Source organism: Alligator sinensis, unplaced genomic scaffold (assembly GCF_000455745.1).
Source record: "Alligator sinensis unplaced genomic scaffold, ASM45574v1 scaffold47_2, whole genome shotgun sequence".
Taxonomy (NCBI): Eukaryota; Metazoa; Chordata; order Crocodylia; family Alligatoridae; genus Alligator; species Alligator sinensis.
Genome location: NW_005842150.1, coordinates 2,062,792 through 2,081,564, shown reverse-complemented (window position 1 = coordinate 2,081,564; position 18,773 = coordinate 2,062,792). Strand labels below are relative to the sequence as shown.

General features: G+C 41.9%; 1 protein-coding gene across 1 annotated transcript in view; it reads right to left on the bottom strand.

Annotated features, from left to right (window-relative positions):
* Window positions 1–18,773, bottom strand: part of BTBD7 (BTB domain containing 7) — a 62,090-nt gene that overhangs the window by 34,348 nt on the left and 8,969 nt on the right. Inside the window, exon 2 of the mRNA XM_006025494.3 lies at window positions 15,016–16,095. Coding sequence (XP_006025556.1) covers window positions 15,016–16,095 — 1,080 coding nt within the window. The remainder of the gene's footprint in view (window positions 1–15,015; window positions 16,096–18,773) is intronic.

The following is an 18,773-nucleotide window of genomic DNA, read 5'->3' as shown; positions in this document are numbered from 1 at the left end:
GGCCCCACTCACCTTACGCCTGCTCCTGCCTGTGTCACTCTGTCCCTCACTGTGGGAGCCTCAATCTGGCCCCTGCCCCTTCCCTCCCTCCCAGAATGACCTGCTGGGGGAAAAAAAACGTGTGCATGCAGGTGCTAAGCGCCCCCAGCCTCAGACCGACCTGAAGCGGCTTTGCGATCAAGCCTCTTTGAAGTTGGTGACCACTGATCTAACTCAGATCCTCAGATTGAGTTGTAGCCTGGGATCTTACCATGACTATAAACAGAATGCTAAAAATGAAGCTGTGTTGAACCTACACTGGTATCAATTCTAGTAAAAACTACACTTAAGTTAGCTCGATTGAGCCAGCGTAACTGTGGGGAAAGGGAGTTTTTTTCTTCTTCAAGGCAAGTCTGACTGAGCGCACCAGACCCAAGAAGCACAGCAGGACCCCTGGATATAAAAGTGTCAATAGGCTAAAGTAGCAGGAAAAATATTTGGAAAAGAGAAACAGTATCCTAGCTCTGGTTACTGAAGAAAATTTTTACCAACAGAAGTCCACAGTAAAGTCTGTATGCATAGGAGAGAGAATGTGAGCAGAAAATTTAACTGGGGAGAAGACACAGAAGATGAGAGGGGTTTGGGAAGATGCTGAAATTTAGCCTGCCCTAGAAATCAAAAAATATACTTTTTGCTTGTATGTACAGGCAGTCCTCGGACTTGCAACACAATTGCTTCCTGAAAATCGTGTCTTAAGTCAAAATGTTATACCTCAGAACTGATTTTCCAATAGGAAACTGTTATAAATGGGGGATTGGTTCCTGAACGAAGGCCCGATACCCTATTTTCACCAAATAGGGTATCTATTTTTAATAGAATTAAAATTCTATAACCCAGAATTTTATACTCAATCAATTATAGATTAGTAATATAGCTACATAATGTATTTATATTATAAATAGCAATCATATTGATTTGAAAGGACTTCTTTTAGGTGCGTTTGCTGGACTTTTTGAAGGGCTCTTGGCTGGAGTCTTCTCAGGAGTCTCATCTGCGGGTTTTTCTGGAGTCGTGTTTGCTTTCTTAAAGAAAGTGTCCAAGAAAGTTTGGACAGATGTTCTCCAGAGACACTGGTGACACATGGCATGGCATCGCATCAGATCAAGCGTTGTAAAGTAGAAACTGACGTCAAAAAGTCAAAACAGGGTGTCAATTTATAAACGCTGTAAGTGCTGTTGGTTGCAACTCGAAACATTGTAAGTTGAAGACTGTCTCCACAAGTCACAGTTTAAGTTGCAAAACTTCCCAGCTAACAAACTAGTTAAAATAACATAGGTGATTTTAAGAAGAAAAACAAGTCCTAAAAGTCTCCCTGATCTGTTCCAAGTCATGTTGCCAAAAGGCACTAATACCCAATCTGCTCCCGGAGTCTGCTCTAGAATTCTCTGTGCTATTTTTGAGAAGGGTTTTATATTTTTACTGTTTCTTCTAAACACACTTAAACCATCAAACACTCAGACATTCATGCATTACCACTGTTGGAAAGCTGAATGTAAAAGACAATTTTTCTTAACTGTTACCATGCAAAGTATGGTTTTTTTAATCCATTTTCAATACACATCTGGCTTTATTTTATGCCCTTCAGATCATATTTGATTTCTGCTGTAACAGTCTGTAGCTTAGTCCAGACACATTCTACTTTGTATTAATTGCATCTTTTCATTGTCTGTGGAAACTCAACACATTTCATTGGACAGAGACATCCATCATTCAGCCATTAGAAATGCATTAAATTAGGGAGGAGGTGTAAACTATATTTATGGATGGTGCCACTGAAGTTGCAGGAGTTTTAAAATAAAATGTTTAACTTATGACAAGACAAATGAGGTATAAAGCTATTTAACCTTCAAAACAATTTTCAACAGCTGTGCTTCTGAAGCACTGGATCTACCAAAAGGTTAGGCAGCTGACAGCTACACATTTAGCATATTAAATGTTTGTAGGCAACAAACAGAAGGTGCCTTTTCTCAGCGTTGTGCAGAGCTAGGTTTTTCTCACTTCCTTCTTCTCTTAAAAAAACAAAACAAAACAACTCCACCCCCTCTCCAAACCTGCAGCATGTTTGACCAAAACGTGTGAAGATGTGAAAGGTAGAACATACATTTCTTTAAATAACTGAATAACTAAGATATGTCATCATTTGTCAAAGGACAAACACTGATCCACATATCCCACCCCTGCACGCTGCGTGGCTTTAGCAAGCATGAAGCCTGCATTTACCTCTCATGTTCTGTTTGTAATTATCAGTTGATAATGGCCCTCAGCTTGGCTTCAACAGTCCTTAAGAAGCACATTCAAGCTGCATGAGCTAAACTGCTGAATAGGAAAACAATCATAGGGCAGAAGTAAAAAGCTGCCAACTCAACCACACTAAACAGAAGGAAAAATTTTAACATGGCAATGAGGGGGAAGCTGTAGGGAGGAAGGCAGTGTTACAGCCAGCCAACACTATTTAGTATTTGTTTAGAGCCATGTCTTCCTGGAATACAAACAGGCACTGAAAGAAAAATTAGGTCAGTGCTTTCAATCATTTTCCCTGCTAGAATTCAGTTCCTTTGTAATGCCGTAATTATTCATAACTTGACTGCACAACTGACCAAACCCTTCATTCCTGGTGCATTCCAGTTACTGAACTCCATGTTTGCTACTCTACCTCACCAGTGTCACCATCCTTATTTTTGCAACATAAAACCCTTAAAATCAGTTTCTGCATTAAGTACAAGTGATCAAGGTTAAACAGAAAATAGGTTTGATTATTCATTTGTGCGCGTCACTCACTCACTCACTCACTCACTCACACTCTATTCTGGAGCTATAAATATGAACTACAGACCATGTTCCTTGAATATTCATCCTGCATTAAATACTGACATATTTGCTCTAACTTTCCCACATTTTTTTGCTCATTTAAGTGTGGCCACCGTGGTTTTCCCAGAGTTTCAGCATTTCAGTCCTGCTGAGATCAAGAGTATCTGATGCTCGATGGTATCTGCCTCTGGATCAAAAGCTGAAGTACTGAAGGTTTAAAATAGTAAATAAAATCTCCTATATCTTATAGCTATTATGGAATTAAAAATCAGCATATACAAAATGAAAATACAATTTGGCAAAAAACCTGAGATCAAAGTTAACTTCTTCAATCATTGCCTAAAAATTAATACACAAAGCAATAAGAAGGTAGAAAAAATGTGTAAAAAGGAAATGTTACAGCATAGTGCTTCAATCTCCTGAAAACTGACCTTTCATATAGGGCAGGGGTTATCAACCAGGGTTACGCGTACCCCTGGGGGTACTTGGGAAGGCCCCAGGGGGTACACGGCAGTGGCACAGAGAAGCGGGGGCACTTCCAGTTTTGCCACTGGTGCTTCTGGTTTCACTGCTGTGTGCAGGGGACTCCCCAGCTCCTCCGCCAGGGGGACCCCCACCCCGCTGAAGGACTCCGTGCTTCGACTGGCTGCCAGGGGTACACCAACCAAAAAAGGTTGAAAACCCGATATAGGGCTTTCTACCATTAACAAAACAGTCCCACTCAGCCTAGTGAAACTACTCAGGATAATAAATCACTAAGGCCCAGACCCATAAGAGGACTTAGTTACCTGAAGTGGAACGTGATGGAATTTGGGTGCCTAAATCCAACAACATAGATTTTATAGACATTAGGGGCTGGAAGGGACCTCAAGAGATCATCGGGTCCAGTCCCCGCACCATAGGCAGGAAGTCAAGTGACCCCAGCAAGAAATAAATCCAGCTGTTTTCCTGAAGGAATCCAGAGTAGGTGCTTGCATCACCTCTGAGGGAAGTTTGTTCCAGACTCTGGACACATGTACCATAAAGAACTTTTTTCTAATATCCAGTCTAAATTGGCCTTCCTGGAGTTTATGACCATTAGATTTTATTATCCCTTGGGGACCTCTGGTGAACAGATGTTCTCTTAGGTCCTGATGTACCCCTCTTATGAAGTTGCAAGTCCCCCCCTGAGCCTTCTCTTCTCCAGATTTAAAGGTCCCAAGTCCCTCAGCCTCTCCTCATACAGCCTTCCCTCCAGGACTTGGATCATATGAGTGGCTCTCCTCTGGACTCCCTCAAGCGTCTCCACATCATTCCTGAAGTGGCAGGCCCAATATCAGGTGCAGTATTCCAGCTGAGGTCTCACCAGGGCTGAGTAAAGCAGGAGGATGACTTCCCTGGTTTTGCTTGAGATACATCGGTGGATGCACGCCAGTTTGATTAGCTTTGCCTGCCACCACATCACATTGATGGCTCATATTCCTCTTATGGTCAATCAAGACCCCCATGTCCCTTTTGGTCATGGTGCTAGGAAGCGTAGCACTGCCGAGCCTGTAAGTATGCTAAGGGTTCTTCCTACTGATGTGCAGCACCTTGCACTTCTCTGTACTGAAGGCCATCCAGTTTTGGTCAGCCCACCTTGAGAGTGTGTCCAAGTCGGCCTGTATCATAGATTATAGTCGGAAGGGACCCAATGAATCATTGTGTCCGACCCCTGGCAGGAAAGAGGACCAAGGTCAGATGACCCCAGCCAGGTGATTGTCAAGCCTCCTCTTGAAGATCTCCAAGTTAGGTGACAGCACCACCTCTCTTGGAAGCCCATTCCAGACTCTGGCCACCCTTACTGTAAAAAATGTCTTCCTAATGTGTAACCTAAATCTGCTCTCCACTAGTTTGCACTCATTATTCCTAGTTACGCCCTGGGGCACTCTGGTAAGCAGCGCATCCCCAATTCCTTACTGTCCTCCCCCAATAAATTTATAGGCGGCCACAAGGTCACCCCTCAGCCATCTTTCAAAAAGGCTGAAGAGATCCAGATCTCTTAACCTCTCCTCGTAGGGTCTTTCACAGAGACCACTAATCATGCGGGTGACCCTCCTCTGAACCCCTTCCAGATCCTACATGTCCCTCTTGAAGTGCGGTGCCCAAAACTGGACACAGTACTCCAACTGCGGCCTGACTAGTGCTGCATAGAGTGGGAGCATCACCTCCCTCAATCTGTTGGTCATGCATTTGCTAATACATGACAAGGCAAGACTGGCTTCGTTGATGGCCTTGTTGCACTGTCGGTTCATATTCATCTTGGAGTCAATTATGACTCCAAGATCTCTCTCAGCCTCTGAGCTGCTGAGGAGGACATCCCCCAACCTGTAGGTGTGCTGGGGATTCCTCCTTCCTAGGTGGAGTACCTTACATTTATGTTTGTTGAACTGCATCCCATTATGTTCCACCCATTGATCTAAACTGTCCAGGTCAGCCTGTAACTGCTCCCCACCCTCTGGTGTATTAACTTTGCCCCATAATTTGGTATCATCCGTGAACTTGGAGAGGGTGCTCAACACACCCTTGTCCAAATCCCCAGCCTGTCCTGCGGTGTGACGGCTCCCCCCCATAATTTGGTATCATCCACGAACTTGGCCAGTTCACTTCTAACTCCCGAATCTAGATCGTTGATGAAAATGTTAAAGAGTACTGCCCCAAGTACCGAGCCCTGAGGGACTCCACTGGCAACACTGCGCCACGTTGATTTGCTCCCTTCAACTAGTACTCTTTGGATCTGACCCTGTGGCTAGTTGCCTAGCCAAATCGGACCATATGATGATTTAGGTCACAGTCCCCCAGCTTAACCATGAGGACATCGTGGGGAACTAGGTCAAAGGCCTTCTTGAAGTCCAGATCAATGACATCCACATCATCTTCCTTGTCCAGGGCACATGTTACCTGGTCATAGAAGAAGATGAGGTTGGTCAGGCAAGACCTGCCAGTCACAAAGTCACGTTGGCTGGCATTCAGAAGCTTGCCTTCCGTTATTCTGATGTTAATGGATCCCTTGACAAATTTTCTCCGCAATTTTTCCAGGGACAGACGTCAGACTAATTGGTCTTTAGTCCCCTGGCTCCTCCCTTTCTTGTAGATAGGGACCACTTCGGCTCTTTTCCAGTCATTGGGGAACTCGCCCAAGCACCACAATTTTTCAAATATCCCTGCCAAATGGGATGCAATGATGTCTGCTGGCTCTTTCAAGATCCTCAGGTGCATTTCATTTGGGCCCGCAGACTTATGAACGTCCAGTTTCTCAAGGTGTTCCCTTACCTGATCCACAATTTTGGGCCCATCACCCGCTCCCAAATTAGTTTGTGCCCTTCCTGGCAGTGTGATCCTCGTGGGAGGGTGAAAAACGACTGCGAAAAAAAATCCTTTAGGAGATTGGCCCTTCCTTGGGCATCTGATGTCAGTTGCACTGTTGGATCTCTCAGGGGCCTAATACCGTCCTTGTTCTTTCCCCCCCCCCCCCTTCCGACTTCCCACATATCTGAAGAAAGACTTCTTGTTGTCCTTGATCCCCGTAGCAAGCCTAAGTTCGGTTTGTGCCTTGGCTTTTCTTGACCGCTCTCTGCAGGTGTGGGAGAGTGCAGAGTAATCTTTTTTCATAATGCTTCTCATTTTCCAGCTGCTGTAGGCTACTCTTTTGAACTTAATGAGTAGCAACAGTTCCTTATTCAGCCATAGAAGCTTCCTCGCTCATTAACTGCATTTCTTGTGAGAAGGGATGGCTTTGCCCTGTGCATGTTCCACAAATTCCCCACCAACTTCTTTGGTGCCTAGTTTTTGACAGTAAAGCTCTCTAAGGCCCTTAAATTCGGCTTCTGCACATGCTCAGAACTACTGCCATTTTGCCCAGGCTGAACCTATTTTGTGCCCAAGATGATTTGGGATTGGAACCAAGGTGTCCCTGACCAGCCTATGTGCTCAGGACATGCCTATCAGAGCAACAGCTTTACATTTCACAGGTAACAGCAGTCACAGCCACTTTCACTGAAAAACATGAAAGGGGTGCCTACTACTGCTATAGCCTAGAGCAGCGGTTCCCAATCTGCGGTACGCAGACAACCTGTCAGTGGTACATGTTAACAGATTTACTATATTTACTTTATATGACAAAAATTTGCTGGTGGTACTTAAGGTTGTATTGTTTTAAATTGGTGGTGCGCAATCGGTCAGAGTTTGGGAACCGCTGGCCTAGAGGACCCACCCATGAAGTGGGTTCAGTGTCCCTCCCAGTATTCAACCACTTTTCCCCTCCCACTGAAGTGCTATCACTGTGCTGAGACCCACAATACCCGAGCCCTTTTGTGGTTTTGGTCACAATTCCAGAATTATTATCATGATCAATCTATAGAATAGTTGCATTTCTACTATGAATCAGCTCATATACATCTAAAAACCAAACCTAACTTCGATCAGTTAATTTGACTCTAAAAATCAGGTAAGAGACTAACTTTAACAAAAGTTAGAACAGACTTTAAGGAAGGCAAAAATACCTTTATCTTAACAGTAAGGATTCCTGCAAGAGGAAATTTCATTTTTAGATTTAAAAATAAATAAATAAAATAAAATAAATAAATAAAATATTTCATGATCAATTAAATACCCTGGGAATCCAAATGTACTTTCAGTTCATTCTTAGCAGAAGTCTGGCATCTATCTAGATTTTAACTATGTATTTGGCTTAAAAATGTTATGAAATTATTTTAAAAGGGACAGTAATATAAATGTTAATGAACAAGTGTTATTGATGCAGTGCCCGGTCTTGTGACTCCCACAGAATTTTCAGTATTTGGAAATATAAGAAGACTATGGCAATTTTCTTAAGTGTTATTTACTTCTTGACATGTGAACAAATGCCCAGCCTTTAGAAGAGAAATCTAATTACACAAAAGTTCACATGGAGGCAGTGATGTACTGAGTGCACACTTCATGAGCAGCACAGGACTTTGCACTGTACCTAGCCTTCACAGCTGCGTCCCATGAGTGGGAACATGTGCTTTGTGGCACCTCAAAGGCTTTTGAGGGGGGTCACAAAATGTGCACGGTGCATGTATATTGGTTCACAATGCTGTATATTTGCAGTGCAGTAGCAAAAAAAGCACAGAGAAAAAAAAGCAGCACAGCATACATGGCAGCAGTGTGTACCACCCAAAACCAGAGCCTGACCAGCCACAGCCATGCTTTGGCCACTCTGAACCTAGCTGGCAGCTGCAGTGTGGCTTTGGGCAGCCTGGCTCTGCTTTTGAGTGGCGTGTGCTGCCCATGCATGTGCTACTCCACTTTTTTTCCTCCACAGGTTTTTTTGACCCCTGGATATCCAGGGGTCAAAAACCCCTCCATGTTGCTCCCTTGTAGTGTGGAGAACAACTGAACGTGTGGTACATGGTGCTGCAGACCTGTCTGCGGCACTACATACCACACAACCGTGCTCGGCTGGACGCAGGCCAAGAGTCGATTCTTGAGATACAGTTGCCAATGTGCTGGACTTGATGCTGGGTCTGATCACTGCCAGTTACTTTATCATCTCTGTTCCAGAGCTAGCACGTGGAAATAAAGGAAGTTACACTTAACACAACACCCTGATCTTCTCCTCCACTGGGAATGTCATTTAAAAGGCCACAGACAATTGCTACTGCAGGACACCTGTAGCAGAAGAGGTAAAACTAGAGTCAGTAGCAGGAAATGGCAATAGTATTCCTTTTGAACTGAGATATATAACAAGTATTTGCTGACAAAGTAAAAACAGCATCTTCTCAAAAAGGACCTTGAAGACAGAAATAAAATTCAGTAAACAGAGAATAAAAACAGTTGGATTAGGACTTGTAAGACTACTTTAAATGTGTTAAAATCCAGCTACCAACACCCAGTCTGGTCTGACAAAATGGATGGGAATGGGTGAAAAGTATAATCAAGAATTTGATTAAAGGTGAACCAAAAGGTTCTGGGGAAAACAGTAGAGGTTCCAAGCTTTGGTCACCTTGGAACTCATTAACAGATGTGCTTCAGCAAGAACTTAAGCAGTTGAAAATACCAGAGAGAAGAAACTCTAGAAACTCACAAGGCACTATGGGAGCCAGTTTTCTGAAAGGGCCTTTTTTTCTACCCCATTTGTACTAGAGGCCCAGATGGAAGTCTCTCTGCATTTCATAATTACATTTCTTGGCCGTCACTAGAACACCCTGTTCCATGCATCTTAAGCACACCTCATCATAATAATTCAAACCAAAACTTTGCTATCATTATGATCTCTTGAATTAGTTTCAAGTACAACTACATTTAAGAAAAAGGCATGGAAGTAAAAAACTGTAAGCTCTAGTAAGAAAAACTTAAGCTGGTTATGTTATGGTAATATACACATCCTTGAACTTATACCATGACTATAGGAATATTTTATTCTTGTGCTCATCTTCCGCAAACCTACACATTCAGCTAAAAGATCTGATAGGCAAATATACTCGTTTTCTCTCTCAATTAACTTATGTTTTGTTTTATTGAGATTTTCATTTATCCACAAACCTTGGCATTATTTTACTCTTTTGATACTACATGGTAAGTTATAAACTTGGGCCAGTAAAATAAAAAAGCCACTGATACTTTGCTGACATCACAATTTATCAGGATAAGGAGCAAATAAGGTTTCTACAAGGTTGAGACCTCCAATTAATGGAAAACAGATTAACACAGCAATGGGATATTTTATAAAACCACTTGTTATTACAAATTAGCATAATCCTGAATAAGAAAATATTTCCCTTCACTAAATTTACATCTCATAACCCTTTATCTATAGGTTTTACTACTTTCTCGTTTGTAGTCTCTCCTCTCTCTGCTGGTTTTTCCAGGAAATGGGGGAGGGGGGATCATAAATTTTTTTTTAAATTTTCAAAAATTTGCAGAAGAGTTAATGAGTTTACTATGACCAGTAAAAGTACTTTCAAGACATTTTTAAAATGGAAGAGGTTTTAACTGAATCCTTTAAAAATGTTCAAGTTAAACCCAATATAAAATGATCTGTAATTGTATTGCTACAGCAACATATGAAGATAATCAGTATTTTCCATGATAATAAGGACTGCAATTCCATCACGTGTTGCTGAAACATTTTAGAACATATTGACTCAAAAATATTTAAGTTGAAAAATTCCACAGAAGTTAAATACAAATCTCAGTGTCAAGCCAAATGTATGTTCTTTGCCAGGGTTACTGCAGCCAGAAAAGCAGTTCTCTATGCTTATGTATAATTCTCTCATTTCCTTTTGTACTCTTCATGATTTTATCCTGCTAGGATAACATCCCCATTTAAAGAAGTGGTTTACACCATTGTTTTGAGCATCTTCAAAATTCTTCACTTGTTTTCATCACACTTCCAGTTTAAGAAAAAATTGCATTTTTTATATTTATAAAAAAAGAAAAAAGCACAATAATTAATTTACACTGTGCTTTATTTCTGATCCAATTCCTTGATTACTATTGAGACCCATTTGTGTAACGAGTATACATTCTTAAATCCACTGAACAGTGTGAACAGTGAGAGATTCTCTACAATTAGTTTATTTTCAATTCAGTTCTTGTTTTCAGTTTACCTATTAAATGCTCTAAGCTTCAGTTAGTTTTATTTATATGCAAAAATGTAACATCAATACACATATACCCCACCCACACACCAGAAGTTCTCAACCTTTTTAGACTTTAAGCACTGCTTGACAGACTCCAGGCGCCCCTTGGAAAATGTTAGCTCTTAGTTTTCACTAGAGCAATTCTTCCATTGCAAAGAACTCGGAAAGCCCCAAATATGTTTTTAACACTAGGGAATCTTATCTGAAATCTCTGGGTTTGCACACCTCATAGTGCTAATGTTGTATGGCAACCTGCAGCACCCTAGTGGAGAATTACTGATATATACTAATTATTTGCATATCTGCATAAGTATTTGTCCCTACTTATTATCTATTACAACTGTTCTCTTCAAAATGCCTTTATCAGTTATCAGCACATTAAGAGACAGCAGCAGTACTTATAAACAATTACTACTTTCTTGCAAGTTCTATTATTAACATTTTAAATCCTTGACACTCTCACCTTACCTAGAGCCTGTTCTACGTCTTCCTGCTCTGTAGGCAGATGGTACCAATGCTTTGGCACTTTCCTTATAAATCAAGAGACTCATTTGGTATCAGTTCATTTGAGGACCTGCTATCCAAATCTGGCATACAGGCAGCCTATAAAAGCAATACAGAAGGTCTTCCGCACGTTATACAATTTCAGAAGCGAAGGCATTTCACAGTCCTTTGACGCAGGTTCTCAGAAAGTGTAGTTATAAAAAAACCCAAAAAAGACTGTATTCCACATGTTATGGAAGTTTAGCCACGATTCCAGGAGCAACACTGTGGAGGAGATGACACCCTCCCACCCCACCCCGGTAAAGTTCTTCAAGGAACATGCATCCTTTGTTTTTGTGGTAGCTCTTATAAGATGTCAACACTGATGCTGCTTCAGCCTTCAAGAATATTACAAAACAACATCCTGATACAGACTTCCTGTGGAGGATACACTCAACAAGCTAAAACTCCTCCTCGCATTTCACCGTTCTATACCACTATAGATACAGTTCATATTAAAAGTGATCTATTCTTTAGTACCCAAGCCTTTTATTCTATAGCATTTGTTCAATATCCAAGTCTCTATACCTTTCCTTAGCCAGCCAAGTCTCCCGTTATAATCAGAAACTACTTAAAGTGCAGAACTCTTCTGAAAAGTGACACCGAGCTGCATGTTTCTTGTCTCACTGAATTTCATCTCACATCTGCCAGTTTACAAATAAAATTATGGGGTTTTTTTCTCTCTGAAATTGCCTGAATATGAACTAGGATCTGAATGTCCAAGCTACAATCTTTTATGCCTCATCAGTATCAAGTTTCCATGAGACAAATTAGGTCCTGAATTATATCTGTGCAATGCCTGACCAATATTAGACAGCACTGGAAATGGACTCACAGGAAAGGAGCTCTTAGATGGAGGCCTCAACAATAGGGCTTTGTACTTTATCTACCAACCCCCAAAAACATTCTTCCCCTCCTCCTTCTCCACCTTCCAAGAGATTAGATACCCTTGTGGCTGCTACATGCTACTATCCTTGGGTGGCTCCCAACTGCCACAAATGCTCAGCCTGCCATGTGCTGTATCTTCATGTCAAAATCAGCACATTATAGGGCGCCTCAGATAAGCATATAGATATTGCCACAGCAGATGAGACCAATAACTGGTCTAGTATCCCATCTCTGTCAGCAGGACAATATGAGATGCTTCCCATATAGAGGTCCCATACAGTACAGGTACTCCTCACTTAACGTCATCCCGGTTAACATTGTTTTGTTATTACGTCGCTGATCTATTAGAGAACATATTCATCTAAAGTCGCACAACGTTTGGTTATAAAAGTTATTTGGCCGCTGCCTGCTAGTAGATAACTACTGTGCTGTAACTAGATTTGCTTAACATCGTTTCACTTACAGTCGCATTTTTCAAGAACGTAACTACAACGTTAAGCAAGGAGTAGCTGCATACAACATGGCAGCACACAGAATTCAAACAAACAGATTGCAGATACAGTAACATCAACCACAAACTAAAGAGTTGGTTAGACCCAAACCTACCCTCACCAGAGCATACAGATATAGAAGAGCTTTTGAAACCTGAGGAAGACAGCTCTGCACTATCAGATAGAAGGGCCAGACATATTTAACACTGAAAGTTTAAATTCTGCATGTGCTGATAGCTACCTTTGTGAAGCAGCATCCCACTCCTCACTGGTGAACAGACTTCTCAAACCCTGACAAAAGAACAAAGTTGTGCTCCTGAAGGCATTTTCATTTCCATCATAAACATCATTCATTCCATAAAGCTACAGTGACAGAAACATTGCCCAAATATTTCTAGTGATATTTCGCTTCATATCATTTATTCATTCCATATTTTTTCTTTCATGAAGCAGTATTTAAATTGGAACGGTTTTCACAACTTTTAGGATGTAGCAGCTGTTGCCCTTTTGAAAAAACTCCAAATATACGTGCGTCCACACCCTGTGGTGACATCTCATAAATCTAACTGGAACAAACTAGCCTTCAACTTTCTTTCGACTGATTTGAAAAGTTTACCGAAAGCTGAAAAATAGCTCAAATATTCTGTTTCATTACCCAATGTGTCCATATTAATTTAAAACTTTTAAATTGATCTTAAATTCCCCAATAATCCACAGCAATCATGTAATCTATCTTGCATAATTTACATAGCCAGACACCCAAATTGACAACCTTAACAGACCACATGATCTTGTCTTTCCTTCAGTCTCAATTATGAGCTTTAGTCTTCCTGTTTCTACTTCTTCCGTCATTTACATCGACAAGTATATTTTCTGGTATTCTTTTGCAGACATACCAGAAACATTACGCTAAATTAATTCCAACTATTGAAGAGGCAGTATAGGTGTTTATAGGAGTCTCAGTGCATTTCATTCTAGGGAATGCTTTCACACTGTCATTTCCCATTTCCAGATGGGGAGACAAAAGGTGATTCTCTCAAAGCCATGCTCCTGCTTTCCTAAGCACTCAGATCTCTCATCCACTGCGCCATGCTGACTCCACCCCCTGAAGTAAAACCATGAAAGAGAGCTTAGTCAAGATTTCAAAAGAGCAACTAGTAAGTTTAGAGGCCCTGTTTGAGATACAGTAAAGGGCCCTAAAACTCTTTTCTGAAGATTATGTCCTTTAACGTGTTTTACTTTGGGAACATACGTCCCCCACAAGACCACCAAAAAAAAAAATCACCAGTCACTAGGCATATGAATGGTTAAATGGTTAATTGTTTAGCCAATAAGCCCAGTGATAACTGGTTATAGCTTACTGGTTATTATTTAGTGTTGGGTAGGGCACAGTCCGGCAAGGAAGACAGGAGGGAAGTTGCATGGTGCCCCAGCAGGAACCAAGAGGTGGCAGGGCAGGCAGAGGGAGAGGGACTAGTACCTTGAGGCACTGCCTGGATGTGGCACTCCCCTAGATAGCTGAGGAGCATCAAACCGGGAGATATGTGGTATAAATATAAGTTACTGTTTAAACCTTATACACAAGTTTAAATAGGAACGTACAAGTGAAGTGCAGGAAGATCAAAGAGTTAACTTTCTCTCTTTCACGTCTAAAACCAACACACTATGCATCCTGGTACCAACAGACTGGAATAGCAGACGGACGGTCTCAGACGCAGTGGGTTCCAACTCAGAGATCCACAGCTTTTCCCATGTCATCTTAAAACCAAAATCTCCACCAGCTGCACAATGTTAAGTACAGGAAGCCCTCCTGCAGCATGTATGCAGCTGACACTGCCAAGCAGCTGTTTAACTAGCAGACCACTCCCTTCATTGCCAGAGCTTCTATTTCTCATCCCCATTCCCCTCCCTGCCACTCCAGTTTAGCACTTATGCTCATGCAAACTGCTCAGAGGGCTGTTCATAAGATGTCTGGTTTTGTTCCTGAGATGCTGGTTCTCCTTGCACTCAGAATGCCATTTTTTTATACTGTAAACAAAACCCACAGACGGCCAAAGCCACTGTTTTGCCCCACCTTAAACAGATTGGATTAAAAACAAACATTCAAAAATTACTTTGCTGGATTTTTAAAGTTGTGTCTGCAAATGAGTATCTCCAAAGCAAATGCCCACTTAATCATTAATGTTGTATAAAAGGAGAAACTTCGAATACAGAATCTCCCATCGTGTTTCACTTGTACACCTGCATTGTTACCACTTAGGCGTACAATAAGTATTTAAGTTCTTAGCTAAAATAAGGTGACTTATGGAAAACAACATGGAAGACTGACTAGAGCATTTTCACTGGCTTACCATGGCACTCTGGGGAAAATGGCTTTGGTTCTCTGCACTTTACTTTCTTTATACATAAAATGGAGATACTACTCATCTGCTATCTTTGTAAAGCATGCTGAGATTTGAAAAATGCCAGCTCTTATTTAGTGCTAAGTGCAATCAAGAAAACATTATTAAAAAAAACAAACAAACACATAAAAGCAGCAATTTAGGCTTGCATTCAAGTTTAGGAAATATCACTTATTTGGAAGTGAACGCAATACTACGTACCTTGAGCAAGCATGTTAAACTCCAAGAACAGTGCTATGTGGTAAAGCTCCATAGCTTCTTCAGCCCTAGTCATGTTTAGTTTTCCTGCTACAAGAGCCTGAACTTCACTTAGACTCCCCACTGAGGGACTGGAGTGCAAAACCGAAAGGTCCACCACATCTGTATACACACAGTTTAAAATGACCTTAGCATATTTTTTTGGTATGATAGATTCATCCAGTATAATTCTAGTTGGAGTCCGTAGAGTTCGATCAGTAATTTCTTCACCAGTTCGTATCCTCCTCTGCAGTAGGTGTCGGAAAAATGGGGACCGTGATGAAATAATAGCTTTGTGAGCTCTGAGCTCTTCATCTATGCAGTTTGGACTTCCACCAAAAGTTTCAACCAATTCAGAGTTGGACGAGAAGCTAAGAACCACATCATAATAACACATGTAATCAAACAGCCCACGCATATCAACATCCAAGGAATTTGGTGTTCCAAATTCTTCACTAAGCTGCACAAGGATATCAACATTTTGGAATCTTGAATCCTCCATCCCAAACTCTCCTGTATAAAGGTAGTGTAACAATGCAGAAAACATAGGCATGTCTATGCCAGCTGTGTTAATGTCCATTATTATCTCTGCACCATACTCTGGTGAGGAAGAAAGCAGCGTCTTAAAAAATGGACACCTTGCTGCTAATATCGCACGATGCACAGGGAAGCAAGTTTCTTGAAATATTAAGTCCACATCAGTACAGTACTTGTACTGATACAGATCAGCCATGTCTTTCTGTAGCGTCCTGGTTTCTGGTCTTGCCAAATTGGCTTGTAGATAAAGTTCCTTTAAGGCTGAGGTTCCCTCATATTCTTCTACTAATGCATTGACATCTCTGACATCCCAGCCCGAGAGGAGCTCTCGCATCTGTTTGGCATGATCTGCAGATCGGCTAGATTTCCTTCGCTTAATAAATTTCTTTTTGAGGGTGGCAAGACCGGAGGTTTTCTTTTTCTTGTCTTGAGGTTTCTCTTGGCCATGGTCAAGGCTATAGAGTTTTGATTCACAACCATAGCCTTGATGAGAGTAGGATGACGTTCCTGAAAAAGAAATGGAAAAAGTATTGTGGTAAAATATTTAAATTAAACACAAGAGCTTAACACTGACAGTGGTGTGTTTGGTTAGATAAAGATTATCAGTTAGGCTATTATCCCTTCTTTTTCACCCAGGTTTTAAAATAGGCTCTAGTCAGATTTCCAAGTAAATAAACGATAAAAATTATTGTCTTATTTAATCTTCTACTTTTCTTTGTACATATTTAATGACTTCTATCCCATATCTACTGAAACTAGACAATTCTGACTGGCTTAGCTTACATATGCTACATTTATGTCAGGGCCGAGTCAACAGAAAATAGCTGTAAAAGTTTCAAATTTCATTGTAAATTACATAAGACGACAGAAAGTGACAAAATTGTGGACTATTTTTAAAGCTTGAGCATGTCCTGAACCATGTCAAATAAAAAGAGACTTCCTAGTTTTCAAACTAATCCCATTCTCTACTTTATAGTGTTGTACCTCTGGCATCTTTATACGTGTTAAACACTATAGGAACTATGGGTGCACCAATTCAAGCATTTTTGGCCAATTATTGGCCTATATGGCTCGTTAATACCAATCCGATAGCCGATATGCAGTCTGGCAGCTTGGAGAGCAGTGTCTAGCCAGTAAGTTGGGGTGGGGGTGAAGCAGTTCAAGGCACCCATGGGGAGGGAGAGAGTGGGGCTGGGGCAAGGGTGGGTATTTCCCAGCCGGGGTGGGGCGTGGTGCAGGACAGAGCCATGGGCAGCTCGTCCAGGGGGGCTTCCCACCATTGTGTCCACCTCCAGGAGAGGCACAGGGGACATGGGCCCCCCTGGATTTGTGTGCAGGGTGAAGGCAGGCTGCCCACTGCAGGCTCAGGGCCAGGGGCTGCACTGGCTAGTTCCTGGTGGCAAGGGAGGGAAGGGGGCTGGGCTGCACTCAGGGTGGCCAGGGGGAGGGTGGGTGGTGATGGTGGCCCTGGGAGGGGGGCTATTGGGTGGGCTATGGCCTCTCCAAAAATTTGCCATAGCCCTCTTGCAGCCCTCCTTTGGAGCATCACCACCCGCCCTGAGTGCAGCCCCAGCCCAGCCCTGCTGCCAAGAAGAGCCTTGTGCAGCCCTTGGCCCTGCAGCAGGCAGCCCACCCTTGCCCTGTGCATAAATCTGGGGGGGGGGCGCACATGCCCCCCATGCCTCCCCTCATCCCTGTGCCCCCATGGACAAGCCACCCACAGCTCCATCCTGCACCCCGCCCCACCCAAGCTGGGCAGCACCTGGCCCCGCACCAGCCCACTCCCTTCCTCCCTGGGGGGGCCTCAATCTGTACCCCCACACCCCTTCTCCCACAACAGACTTACCAGCCAGATGCTGCTCCCCAAGCTGTCAGGCTACATTCCTGGTCACATACGTGCAACATTTAAAATCGGTGACATTACTGGTTACACTGGCCAAAAAAAGCTGATTGCCAAAAACGTCAATTTTCCTTTCAATGCTGATCCAATATGGACTGATATATCAGTGCACCTCCAATAGGAACATCTATCTGTTCCCAGTCAAACAGTTATTTAAAGAGGGATAAGAGAAAAGATGGAAAACAAAGAACAAAAATGGAGGGTGAGAGAGAAAGAAAGGAAGGTAACTCGCCACTGATTTGGGAAAAAAAAAAAAGAGCAAAAACCTATTCTACGTTCATCAATAAAATAAAGTTTCCAACATATTAGATGGGACACTTAAATAACCAGAAACAGTCCATGCACATGCTCATGTAAAACAATGCATGGCACATGTTGCTTTATGTCACTCTATTTGGTCTTGAACTAATATGTTTACAGGAAAACAGAATTTATTAAAAAAAAAAAAATATTCTTCACAAAGTTACGTCAGAGAAACCTTTCTATGATGATGGATTCAGAGACTTAATATGAGAAGTAAACATTAGATGAATTAAATCTATTTTCATGAAAACATTCTTTGCACAGAAAAAGGCTATTATTAAATACAGAAGCAGAAAAGCTTTTAAGTGGATTTTCTTCTTCACTTGGTGTTTTCAGTTTTAGATATACTTCCACTTTCAATTCACTCAAGACCAACCCCAATGGGATCTTGATATGACTATGCAATTCCGGACACTGGAGTCAGAAGCGTGTAATCAAGTGGAAATACCTAATGACGTTTTACAACTGTACTGTTTTGAAGCCTTCCCCCTCACTGTTAAAGGGTCTTCACCTGCCTTGTATACAGCAAAGTAACCTGACAATTGAGAAGAGAACAGACAGAAATTGGGAGCTGTATTTAAACTACTTTTTAAGCACAGATAAGTTTAAGTATCTAACCCAAATTTACAAATACAATGCGGTTTTCTGACTTCACCCCAAGCCAAAAACAGATGCTTTGATAAATTTCAAAAAACTTAAGCTACTGAAAAGTGAGTATCAAACCCATCTGTGGCATACCACCCCAGAGTGCCACATTTCTCCTGATGTCCTGCTGTTTATCCCACAGAACAAACCAGGGTTTGCTCTGGTATAACTCCTTATTCCTGCAAGCCTCAGCTCTACTGTCCTTACACAGGACCCCACAGCTATATCTGAGTAATCTCTGCCAGATCTAGGAAGTTTCCCTGTGGTTGTAAAAGACTTTTAGGTCCCCCTTTCCAAAGAATAGGCTAGCTTGGAATATCACTCACCCAGAGAACAC